Below are 13,893 nucleotides of genomic sequence, written 5' to 3' on the forward strand. Positions count from 1 at the left end.
AAATACCCACCCGCAATAAAAAAAGCCAACGTCTCTCATTCCGACTGGATTGCGATCACATGATAGGGCCTGACTCGGCACTTTCGCTCAGGATCTCACCCGGTCATGTTGTATTTTGTGCGGGTCCTGTGGCCCCCTACGTTAATTTGATGTGGCAGCCCTCTCTCTCAACTCAAAGCCTCTGACCACTGCAGAGGGAAGCTCTCAAACATAGAGTCCTGTGGCTTCATAGGAATGCTAGCACTGTCCATGGAAAATCCCTAAGCATTCACTTAAAGATTCCTGAAAGAAAGACTGAAATGAGGCAGGTTTGTTATTGGGGAATGCGAAAGATATTTAAAATACGAGACAGACAGACAGACACACACCCACAGACACGTACAGACACAGACTAACACATACACACACACACACGCACGCACGTATGTACACACATAGACTAACACACACACACACACACACACACACACACAGGTACACACACACATGCTTAGGTGAAAACTAAAGCACAGTATTTTTAGAACAATTTTAGCAAATTTAATCTTACATTTTTCCATTTTCATGTAATGGTGTACCTACAAAGCCTAAAAACGACTACTACTATTAAAAAAATACACTACACTTCCTGAACATATAGAGCAATGGTCATTTGACAGAAGAGTGCATAATTTCCCCACATGGCACTCTTTATTCGAGCTAAAGTAACAATGAACACAAAAAGAAAAAAATTGAACTGTGAACCGGCCATTTTTTCACTGTGTCGAGATGAGTAAATATTTTCTCAGTTGTCAAGGATGAGCTAGCACGCCAGCAATGCGCCCGCTTTAATGACAGGGTTCGAATGTAGAGCTTAATGCAGTAACTTTTCCAGACTCCGAATGGGATCTAAATCAGCTCCGATATCTTACACCGCTTCGCTTCGAGCCGCGCTGAAACATTAGCATCCAAAAAAAAAAAAAAGACTCACAATTATCGATCGTTTTTAAGTAATCCGCCAGCAGCCTCTAACCAGAGGAAATAGCTGTGCAGTATGCACATGAAAACGAGGAGCGGATTGTTTTTGTAAAGAGAATCAATACCATTGAACGCAGCCTTTGTTTCTCCTCCTCAGGTTTTTCCTGGCCCGGAATTTAGTCCCTCGAACCATTTTCACCCGATGGGCTTTTCAGGTTCGCCGACTGAAATCTCCCCTGCTTAAAAATGAACCACAACTGGTCTCTGAGAACACATTACTACTGACTGAGGCAAAAGCAAACGGCTTTAACTGACTGCCCCATGGGCCTCTCTGGACTGCAGAGCAGAATAAATTCATATGAAAGAGCTTTGTATTAATTCCCTGCAAAAAGCAAACAACAAGTCAACCTCAACAAGTATTTTAGTCTCATATTTAGACTTAAAAACTTATTTTTATTACTTTTTTGCTGAATAAGACAAAGATATTGCCAATGAGGTGAGACAGTTTGACTCATTTCAAGATTCGGGCAATGAGGTAGGGAAATTTCACTTGTCAAGCAAACAGTAACTTTAAACAAGCTAGTACATTCTACTTGCGAGAAATAAGAATATTTAATGTCTCACTGCAAGACTAAAACACTTTTTAAGACTTTCTTTTGCAGTGTAGTTTGCGTAATCGCTTCCGAAGGGAAAGCAGCCTGGTTCTGGGTGGTGTGATTCTAGCGTTCATGCTCACACTGTCTTACTAGGAGAGGGTTAAGAAAGGCCCTCGCTTTGATACGCCAGCTTGTGTGAGAATGCTGTGTCATAGGGTGAAGCAGGGGCCTAGTCACACATACAGAGGCCTGACACCAAGCGTCTCCTGTCCAAGGCTTTCCTTTTCCCCCCAAGCCTACACACATATGCCCCTCGTGAAGCAGCCCCACGAGCTGGAAGAGCCGCATACAAACGCACGTTGACAGATAGATTTCAAGGTGATTAGGTTGTTATATGGGGAAAAAAACAAAAAACTGATGGATGGTTTAAGTATACACTTCTGGCTGTAGTATTTCCAACCGAACACTATCATTTTCATCTGAGAGCTACCTGTAGAACCGAAGGCAGTTTTCACAGAATAGCCCCGGTGACACCGAAATATACGATATCCTGGAACTGACAAGGGGAACGACAGTGGGACATGTTGCAATTTGTCACCGGCGGCCTGTAGCGTAGTGGTTAAGGTAAATGACTGGGACACGCAAGGTTGGTGGTTCTAATCCCAGTGTAGCCACAATAAGATCCGCACAGCCGTTGGGCCCTTGAGCAAGGCCCTTAATCCTGCATTGCTCCAGGGGAGAATTGTCTCCTGCTTAGTCTAATCAACTGTACGTCACTCTGGATAAGAGCGTCTGCCAAATGCCAATAATGTAATGTAATGTAATGTAATGTCACCCCACCCACCTCACTGCAAAAGCCAAAAAATTGTCAGTCTCAACAAGTATTTTAGTCCTACAGTATACAGTATGTATACTTAAATTCTTATTTCTGTTTCTTTATTGTGAAAAAAGACAAAAGGATTTCCAACTAGTCTAGACAGTTTTAGTCATTTTGAGATTTGCCAAAATGTAACTTTTCAAGTAAACAGAAACATACAACGAATATTTTCTGTTTCAGAGAAAAAAAGAGTATTGTTTAAGTATTGTATCATTACAGATTTATTTTGCAGTGCTCTCACTACCAACAAGACAGGGAGGCTGTTTGTGGGGCCCCAAGGCTGAGGGGCGGGAGAGGGGGTACCGCTCTCAGAGTAATCTCCGCTGAGGGGGTCCGGTCCTGGGACACGAGAGACGCTCACTGAAGGACGGCGAGCGGAGGGGCTTTCGGCTGCCGAGTGACCCGATCGGGGTCCCCGGGGACGCCTGTCAGCGCGGACCCCCCCCCCCCCCCGCCCCCCTGCCTGGAGCCGGCCCTGATGACAGGCCGGGGCAGCACCGACGGGGGGCTCTTCCAGAAATACCACCCGTCCCACACTCACTCAGCACCCCCTCCGGCTTGGCTGCCGCTTCACGCAGATGGATCTGCCGTTCCACAGACCAAAACAGCCACCTCCCGTGGTTCGGTGCACGTAGGCTGGCGCTTTCTGCATATCAATTATAATAGAATCCTCACCGCAGCGTAACTCATATTCGGTAATGATACTACATTCAACAGGAGAGTCTGTTCAGGGACATATGTTTTGATGCATCCCCTGAATTCTGGAATTTATATGGGGGGGAACTGCATTGCAAAAAACAAAACAATATGTCAATCTTAAGTCAGTCATATCTAGACTTCAAATCGTATTTCTATTACTTTGTTTCTATTTTCAGTTGTATGTCATTGCCAAAGGTGAGAAATAATTTCAAGATTTGGCAATGGGGTATGAAAACAGCAACTTAAAACAAGCTAATATTTTCCAAATATTTTCTGTCTCATTACGAGACCAAAACAATTGATGAGACTTTTTTTTGCAGTGTGTACTTTTAGTCAACAACTGAGGGAGGGGACCCAACCTCACTACCTTTCGTAGGGTCTCTCAGACATGGCCAAAAAGCATTTGCGTCAAAACACAGTGCAGGCACATCCACAGAAATCTTATCCTGACACATCTGCTCTCTGTATTTTTAGTTCATCTGCTATTTTTGAAACCCTGTCGGGATAAACATTGTTTTTCTGGCGTAAGTGGAGCGGATTGCTATTAGAAACAGCTGATGACCCGTGTGCTGGGACGGGTTCACGTTCCTGGGCTCCTCAGCATCTCCCCGGACCCATTTTCTGGAACCCTGTTCTGAACACGCTTCAGCAGGTGTGAAAACGTTTGAGTGGCAGCCAGCGTTTTTTTTTTATGTTCAAAACCAAATAAGCAAATCCAAATGTATGGGGAAGAGCTCACTGTAGCCCAGCAAATGACAACAAGGTTCTCATCACACCGTTCATTTCACTCCAAAACAATCTGCTTTTGACACACTTACGCTCCACAGACCAGCTCATCGCGAGAGCATAAGGTCTTTGCACAAACTGTTAAACAGTTTTTTCTGCTTTCCTAAAGAGCCATACAAATAGACGTTTTAAATGGCTCTGTTACTCTCTGTTTGATGAGTAGAGCTTATCTACTGTGTCTTTTTGGAAGAGTAGATTTTTTTTAGAATGATTTTCCAAAATTCCAATTCAGTGTTACAGAACTGCATTGGTTTCAGTTACCAGTCATGATTGTGACATCAGCATTGGAGTGTTCAGTTAAGAACATTCCAATCACACATTTGTGACCTCACACCTTAAAGGGTTAAGTGCTGTTTTGTTGGACAGGTGGATGTGGCTTTCAGTCTTCGGTATGAGGAAACTCTCAGCAGACCTGAACCATGGAGTTTTCTCTGATTGTTTTACATCACAATGAGGCTTGTGACACGTGCAGTCTGCCGTTGTCATTTAAGGTGATGGTACGTAACAGCGCTGGAAACGCGCACGGGGCACTCCGCCTGGTCGCTTCCCTTTCGTGCCCCAGTTGCTGCGGGAGGCTTTGGCACAGACAGCCGGGCGACGTCTGCTCCCCTCCCGTGCCAGCTGAGCCCGGGCTTGTGATTGCCAGCCTGACCGGGAGAGCGGCTGAGATCAGGACCTGGCTGACAGACAGGGCTGGAGTCAGTGCCTGGGGATATAGCAGTGCTGGGGAGAGAGGGCTCATATCGAGAGCCGCTGTGGGCAGCCAACCACGAGCCAGCCTGCGCCCATTACATCACATTAGAACGGGCCACTTAACCCTTTAACCTTTTAAGGTGTAAGATCACAAGTGTGTTCTTAACTGTCTAACTGTGATGTAACTGCAATCACTACTGGTAATCGCAAGCAACAGAGTTCTAGAACGCGGCGTTAGAATGTTGAAAAACATTCCAAAAAACCTACCCTTGAAGGGGGTTTGACATTAGACCACAAATATGTGATTAGAATGTTCTTAACTAAACAATCTAATGCTGATGTAATAATTGAACCCCTCCTGGTAATTGAAACCAGTTCTATTCCTAAAAAAAAAACCTTCCAAAAAACCTACACTTCAATTGGTTAAAGTCACCTGGCCTATGGCTGATCTCAGAGGACAGTTTGCCAAGGAGAGGGTGTGCCTGGATGCACAAAGCATTGATCAGTAGCACATGGAAAATCTACTCAGTGCATTAAAAAAAATGTAAGAGAAAACAACCTCAACTCTCAATCTAGGTGTATGTGGCAAACGATAAAAGCATGCAAACACTTAAGACTGTTGTTTTTCTATTCCAGCGAATGAGCCAGTGGGTACCCTTTAGGGCTCACTGGTGGTTCAACACATGTCTAAACATAAGTCTAAACATAAAGCCCTGAAACCCTTATTGTGAGGTGGAGGAAGGCTGCGGGCTGGTTTCTGAGATGGCTGCCATGTCCCAGGTTATGTTCTGCGCTGCCGGCTTTGCGGAACCGGGCTATTGTTACATAAGACTGAAGTGCAGTACGTCCTTGGCCACTCTCTGGATGCTCGCCAGCAATAATAATAAGATCCCATCTGTCAACTCGGAGCTTCACAGAAGGTTGCATTTACACGCTAAATAATAGCACTTACACGGCTGCATTATGACACAGAGCGCCTAAACAAGCCCTCTAAAAGGACTTTACACAGAGACGCAGGGTCAAGGGAATGTCTACACAGACCATTAGTGATGCGCCATCAGGTTTAGGTTACCCACAGTGCAGCTCCCACCAGATTTACTCAGCTGAACATGTCCAATGTTGGCCTGTTAAACCACAAGCAGCTGTACTGCAGGCACGCACACGCACACAGACGCAGACATGTAAGCACACACACACACACACACACACACAGAGACATGTAAGCACACACATACACACATACAGGCATGAACAGACAGGCACACGCATGTATAATCACACATACACACACATGCACACACATACACATACACACACACACACAGACGTGTAAGCACACACACATACACACACAGACGTGTAAGCACACACACGCACACACAGACATGCATGAACAGACATGCACACACATGCATAACACACATTCACACACACACCCACATGCACACACACACGCAAACATGCACACACACCTACACCTTTCAATGATCTCAAGACTTAGCTCAGCTGTAACACCCACGTGTGTTATACAAGATAACCACATGGTACCAGAGTATTCACCACATATCAGATGCTAGGGAAAGATTTTAAGTAACCAATTAAGTCATTATCGGTTCAGACTGAGACAGCTTGGCTATGTGTCTGGGCCTCCAGGATTATCACCTCTATTCTTTGCAAGAGGAGTCATGGGATAATGTCCTGTTTTGGGCACATACACATGTGTGTTTCCCGTTTAAGGAAAGAATGGCAATTGCTGGCCTTCTTGGTGTACCAGCTGTTTTCCTCAAAAGAACATCCCTCCTAATGTTAAGGAGGCCCTAACTTAGCTCCTCTAATTTGCAAGAACTAGGTGTAACTGCTGTCTAATGGAGTAAGGTTGTTCCAATAGAATTGTGGGATATGTAGTCAGAGGGTGTGTAGTCCAGCCAATCATGTGATAAGATGTACCAGTGTGAAGGCCAGGTGGCCAAGCCTCTGTGATCCACCAGGGGGCGCTCTCACAGCAGCTATCCCTTACACAAGAGCCTGATTGCAGGGTAAGCAAGGCTAGCCCCATGTGAGCCCCAATCAGAGGTGCACCAACAGTTAGAAAAGACTGATCATCGTAACAAGTAATGGAGCATACGAAGTGCCTCATTTAGATGTCAACTGCAAGATTAATTGTGAGCTACGGTCACTTATATGATTACATGGGCGTGGAAGTCTGCTCTTTGATAATGGATGAAAGGTTTGTGTTTGACCCCTGATGCACTGCACATCTGCCCGAGTTTAAGTATAAGCACGTACGCATGGTTTTTAATGCAGTAAATTAATACAAATGTCTGCGTCCATCTCAGCAGTGTCCTAAGATTCCTCCAAGAAGAGGGATTGGCTAATCCTAAACATGGACTACAATTCATCTGAAACTGGCAAACCAATCAGGCCATTAACAAGGAGGAAAGAAAAAAGAATGGTGGATGCAGTGGATGTATCTTCTTATGCTGTGTATGTTTCATTTATTCATTTCACCAATACTAGATAATTTCTTCATCTTCCTGGATGATTAAGAACATATCTAGCTTTGTCGTTCGCACGAACACAATCTGACAGTGTGGCCACAGTATAAACAAACAAAATTCCAAATGTGGGACACGCAATTTAAAATAATGTTTTGATGGGCGTCTGTTCTGAATTGGACCAAGGCTCTGCTTACACAAAAATATTGCCCAGAACTGTTGCCGCAGACAGGTCAAAGACAGGCTATACGGTCTGAAATTCCAGAAAGAATTTCACTTATTGATATTTATATTAAACCTGTGAGACAGCAGGAGAGAGAGAGAGATTCTCGCAACAAATGAAACAAAAAGTGTTGGTTTCAAAACGGTAACCGGAGCCGGGCTATGAGAAACACTACACTACGGTGTGTGACAAGAGGAAGTAAGAACTTACAAATCAGCATTGTAACCCCCGATGACTCAGTTCTGTGTTTGGTACATCCAACGAAACAAATTCCCTGGAAATGATTTTCATAGTCTTGTTAACTTATATTACTTTACATAAAACTTTACATTACATCCGCCTTTAAAGCACAGGTTCAGTTATGACTGTCAGGTGAAGAGGTAATTCCTCAGAATACAATCTTAGGACCTGTGCATTAAGGAAGCCAGGGAGAGCCAGGAGACCTGACACAATGAAGCAGTAGGGCTGGCAGTCGGAGCTCATGAATACTTGATGGGGGAATCAGAGAACTGCTCTGGCCAAAAGGCTGCTGCAGAACATCCCATTGTCTCCCCGCTTAGCAGCTCGCAGACCCACAAAGGGCTGACGGAGATGTAGGGGGAGTTTACCGAGGGATAATCAGTCATAAAAGTCCAGCCGTACAATGGAGCCTGTCTCAGACCGCGGTGTCATTTCAGTCTCCCCCGGCCTGCCTCGCTGAATTAAATATAACCATGTCCTGCTCCAGCTCGTACAGAGCTCCAACAAGAGCGTCTTCCATTGGCGGATGAGGCATCACTCACTGCAACAGAAGTCGGTCTATTTCTTTTTCTCAAGTATAACAACATTAGCTCATTTTAAGTTACTTTTTAACAAGTGACGTTGTCTTACCCCACAGGCAAATCTTGAAAAGAGTCACCCTGGCAATATTTTTATATTAGTAATAGTCTAGATATCAGACTAAAATCTTCTTAAGACATACTTATTTTTTGGTTTTTGCAGTTCTCCTCTGACGGGGTGGTGAGGTTAAGAAAAATACCTTAAGCTGGAAGAGCTGTCTCCTATTCCCCCCCTCCTCCCATCGCCCCCCCCCCCCCCCCCCTCCCTGGTTTTCGGGTACCTCGTCGGTACAGGTACCTCTAGGGACGTGTTAGATATTTATTCGCGGTGTATTCTCGAGGGGGACGCTTTGAACCTCGCATGCGCGCAGCGTGAGACCACTCTCGGTAACACAAGAGCGGAAGCCGGCCTCCGACAGCGCTCCGGTGGCGGCGGAGTAATTACGCGGTGGAGACGGCATTACTGTCAGAGCGAATCTGAGCGAGGAGGCCGCCCACCACACGGGGATGAAAGCCCACTCAAGGACCGCGCGGCTGTCTCTTACGCGACAGCGCAGCCGCTGTTTCCCTAATTGTCAGTGCCACAATAAAGGAGTCCTGTTCAGCTCTCCAAACACACGCTTCGCAGCGCCGGGCTCGACAACATGAAACGAAAATCGTTTGAAGAGAGCTGTCCCGGATCTGCAGTGTTGGCAACTATCTATAAATTCACATGTATCGCGTGTCTGCCGCTGTGTCGGAATCCTAAATGCACTGGTTATCGTGTCACACATCGATAAGGAAAGATATTTGACCGTGTAATTTTACATGGGACGATTAACGTTCGCGAGAACATTGCATGAGTGAAATGAGACTTCATGCCCCATTGGCAGGCCCTGATAATAATTGTTACTGTGTTATCACAATATACCTCAGTATACCAAGCTGTGACTGCAGTGTGTCGTGTAACAATTCTTATCAGACCCTTTCCAGTGGCGCATGAAATTTCACTTCGCCACGCAATGGTCCCTTGATTATTAATCATCCCATGTAAAATGACGCGGTCAAATATTTTTCCTTATCGATGAGTGACATGATAACCGCGAAAAAGACAGAAATAAGCTTTTAAGCCTAAATATCGGTCTAAAATACTTGTTGTCGAGAATTGTTTTTGTTGAGTGCCCCGTTTCTTGTGACCCCATTACCCTTACTAACCCATTTCCTGCACCTGTACTCGCATAGCACCTCAAAGCAGAGCTTGACCTAGGACCATGGTCCCTCGGTCCATACCCCGTCCATAAACTGTTAAAATGCTAAACCGACCAGGATTCCGACTCTGACGTCCCTTACGAAAAAGGGATCTGATTTGTCAGCGCATTCCCAGCATCTCACTGCGCAGAAAAAGCCGTATTTTTTTCCTTCTCTCCCGCGACTAAGCCAAGGTGTATCCGAATCCCCTGCTGCGGTAAAACAGGATAAAGAGATACAAATCTGTACCTCACCCCTCGCTCATATGTCTTTAATTGTAGCCGGTAGCTTGCCAAACAGTAACAGGGCTTGGTCACTGTTTTCTCCGAGGCACGGAGGGAGCGCAAGACGGTTGCCGTGGCAGCGGGGGTAAACAAACAGATGCGGTACCATGGAATGCACCAAAATATTTACGACGGAGTAACCCCGCTACAGCCGTTATACGGTCCGATCCGAAAGGCTCCGCGCTTTAAGAATTGTTTTCAGCTGTTTTGACGTTCTGCAGTTTCTACTGCGAGTTTCTACGCCCTCAACAACATACTTGTAATACTGGACCGCTTCTCTGCCCGACTCTGAGTCGCTGCCAGCACTGCAAACAAAGTCTGCAATAAGATTTCAAATCTTATTTATTTCTCTAAAATTGAAGATATCATTTTCTTTTGTTACTGTTTGCTTGACAAGTAAAACTGATTGACCCCATTTGCAAATCTTAAAATAAGTAAAATAGTCTCAGATCTCTGGCAATATTTTTGTCCTATTCAGTTAAAAGTAATAGAAATAAGATGTTAAGTCTAAATATAAGTATCAAATACTTGTTACGCCTGGCATATTTTTCTGGTTTTTGCATTAAGGCAACGATTCCTTCATGTATTTGTTTGTGGGTCTCCTACATGCAATAAAACCAGGGGTTCAGCACTCCGTTTGATCCATGCAGCCGAGAGAGGAATTTACGTAGCAACATGAAAGCAAATATACAGAATAAACAACAGAACTTGCCAACCAGTATGCTTCCCCAAAACACGTAGATTTTAATCTCATTTAATCCTTAAAAAATTAGGCCATCCATTATTTCGTTCAGTCATGCCAAATAACAATAGTGCCCATCTCCTCTGCATGAGACGGCACATATTTTTTCTCTTTATTTTATGAAACCAATTTCACTACTTAGCAACCGAGTTGTGTTACTGACACTTGGAGACGGTCCAAAATGTGTCACATCCGACAAGTTCTGGGAAGCATTTGAACCCCATATGTTGATCCAGCGCTTGGCATCGGTGCAGAAAGATACCGAGGGCAGAATCTGGCTGCATTGTTCGGGTTGCAAATTTGACAGATAGGGAAATTGAGCTTCTGTAATGGCATCGCCCGCGCTGAGTACTTCCATCAGCCATCCCCTTCACCTGCTAAAACAACATTCCTGTAATCTAATTGTGCTGTAGGGCCTCCAGGCGTTGCTGGACCTGATTTAAATCAGCGGTTGCGCAACACTTTGCCATTGTTTTCGCGGCCTGACGTCAATACACGTCAGAGAGAAAGTATTCTGCCTCTCCCTCCCTTCGTGGCGAGATGCACTGTCGTGCCCTATGAAAACAGACATTCGTTTATCGAATAACAGAAACTAAGGGCAGATCATCGCCAATGTTGTGAACATTCCGGAGGTTGTGGAAAAGGATGGACTTTGTGGCAGTTTTCAATAAACTAACCTTGTATAAACTGTCTCCGGTTCTACAGTGAACTAGCATTGTCCTGTGTAGGCAGATATTTGTTTTCATAGATAAGAAAAGCCGTCTCCTGGATGTGTTTGATATGAGAGCCAGTCAGCAACGTGCAGGGTAAGGGCAGTGCCTTTGTGCTCAGCACAGATGTGACAATGCAGCACAACTAAAAACAAGAAAAAGTACACTGCAAAACCCCAGAAATAAGATAAGGCACAAATATTAAGGCCAATAAAGTGGGATTTGCGTATATCAAGATTTGCCAGTGGGGTAAGAAAATCTCAAGCAAGTAACTTATAATGAGCTAATATGATCTACTAGAGAAAAAAAAATGAGATTTGAAAACAGGATAATCTTCATTACAAGACTAGAACATTTGTTAAGAAATACTTTTTTGCAGTGTACTTTGCCCAATAATCTTGAAAATAAAATGTATAAAGAATACTTCTGTGTTTAAAGGATGAACAGAGCCCATCTGTCTGAAAGTTCTGATGAGCATTATAGCCAAATCTTAATTTCCTTTTGATTAAACCCAGATTTTAATCAGAGATTACCAGTTCCTCTAAAGTCAACCTACTTCTGATGTACACTCACCATTCCATGGTTTAGCCACTGGGGTATGAAGTTGTCTAGTAGTCTTGGGTAAACCAGGTCTCTGTCGTAGAGGTAGAGAGCCCAAAACATGGTCACCACAAACTGTGGAGAAGAAAGAAGAAGAACAGTATTAATTTACACAACATATCACACTGCAAAACAGAGTGCGACAAATGGCAGGCAGAATATCCATCCAAAGTACTGTAAGAAAGTTTTTTGTTGAAAAGTTTAATTTTAATTTTAATAAGTTTAATTGCAAAGATGACAATATTTGTGGTACTCTTTTCATGACACTCTCTTCATGACTCCCAAGTAGAAAATAGTAGCTTGCTTTAAATTACTTTTTGTTATGTCAATTGAAATTTTCCTACCCCATTGGAAAATCTTGAAATGAGCCAAACTGTCTCACCTCACAGGCAATTCTGTTGTATTATTTTCCAAAAAGGTAATAAGATTTTAAGTCTAAGTATAAGACAAATATACTTGTTAAGACTGACTTATTGTTTTTGGTTTTGGCACTCAATAATATCAAAAGCCAAAAAGGGTGTGACTGAGAAATCAAAAATTAATAGCCTCTGAGCTTTTCAACACAGCCAGTTCTGTATAACAAATATGCCACTTTGGTTTGTTTTGGCTCCAGCTCAGCAAGTCAAGATGCTTTCTGGTTGATGACCAGCCACAGTATTTCAGGCAACTGCTTTCTACACAGAGCAATCCACATGGTTAAAATCAGGCAGGCAGGGGTTAAAAACCAGTGATTAATGTGCGCATTAAAGATGGCCCTCTGTTCTTGTCCTTGTAGTATTGAGAGGCACCATTTTAATGGCTCAGTGCGAGGGAACCCATGTTGCCTGGACAGTGGGCCCATTAGATGCTTAGGTTTCTGTGTGTTCCAAGGTGAATCACCGCATTCCACAGGCAAGTGGATCAGTGGCTGAATTAATCTCGGGCTCTAATTATTCTCCACCGCTCAAAGTGCTCGTACGTCCTGCCACCGTGTCCTGTTCATTTTTCCGGAGAACGCACATCCTCCCACAACACCACCGCTGCCGTTCCACCCCCCCCCCCCCCCCCCGAGCCTTCCTCTCCCCGCGTCTCTATCCGAGCTGCCCCAGTTGTCATTTACCAAACAGGAAGTGAAACCCCAGGGTGAACTCTCGCCTTCACGCACATCGTAAATTCACTTCCTCTCTTCCACCTCCCACCGGAATCCAAGGTAAACCGATTGCCTGTACTTTTATGTTTCGTAATTAGTTTGCACCAGGCCACCCACAGTCCACAGCCGCACGAGTGGGGATCGCTCAAACCGAGGACAGGTGTCGAGCGTTTTGTTTTCGGCATACGATGACCCGGTTTGAACCTTCAGAGGAGCCCCAAGTTCAGAAAGAGCGATGAGCAGCCACACGCTGGATGAACCGACGGTTACGGGGCTAATGTTGCCCTATCAGCATGCCGTAATTAATCCCTGAGAGCTCGCTTCTGCTTCTCAACCGGTAGTCACTCGAAGCTATATGTGTATTTTATAAGAAGGACAGCAGTAAGCCAGCGAGAAGATCAAACGCTACGCGAAAACAAGCAGGCTACTGTCGGTCACACGGGCTTTGAGAGCGCTATTTGAAGTTCCTGCTTTGCCCAGCCTCTTCCATGAAGGAATTCCAGCTCTACCCGTAATCCCTTTGATCAAGACAGTTCCAACTGCTCCCAACTCTGCCCAACCTATTTGCATTAAACAACCCCCGGTTGAAGGATGTGACATATTATTCCTATTTCGGTTTGTATTCTCAGATTATTTAAGCGCGGCCCCTGCTTTCAGTAGGCTTCAGAAGACGGCAGCCTTAACTATTAAATAAACAGGCCCTGCCTAGCGAGAAGTCCACTGAAAGGGCTGCATTGACTGAGCTGGTACAGGTTATTTAAGCACCTCTGAAACCAACAGCATTTCTTTACCTCGCTCTCTCTCTCTCTTTCTGTCTCTCTCTCTCCCTCCCTCTCTCTCTTTTAGTGCACGGTCAGCAAATAAAACAGCACCGCTCGAGACAGGCCGTTTATTTAGATTTTCACCCGTGTTGGTCTCGGAACTCCCCTCCCCCCCCCTCCCCCAACCCCCCACCCGCCCTCCAGAAACCACAGCGGGCCTGCAAGAACCCCCCTCCCCACCCCCCCACCGGGACAAACCATCTGGAGCAGCGGGATGGAATTACCTGGCAGCTCTGTGT

The 13,893-nt window shown here is 44.9% G+C and overlaps 1 protein-coding gene across 2 annotated transcripts in view; it reads right to left on the bottom strand.

Moving 5' to 3' along the window:
- aig1 (androgen-induced 1 (H. sapiens)) overlaps positions 1-13,893 on the bottom strand; it is a 36,858-nt gene that overhangs the window by 10,131 nt on the left and 12,834 nt on the right. For both annotated transcript variants that reach the window (XM_061242847.1, XM_061242848.1), the window contains exon 3: positions 11,678-11,779. In XM_061242847.1, the coding sequence (XP_061098831.1) occupies positions 11,678-11,779 (102 nt within the window). The remainder of the gene's footprint in view (positions 1-11,677; positions 11,780-13,893) is intronic.

Source organism: Conger conger, chromosome 5 (genome assembly GCF_963514075.1).
Source record: "Conger conger chromosome 5, fConCon1.1, whole genome shotgun sequence".
NCBI classification, from domain to species: Eukaryota; Metazoa; Chordata; class Actinopteri; order Anguilliformes; family Congridae; genus Conger; species Conger conger.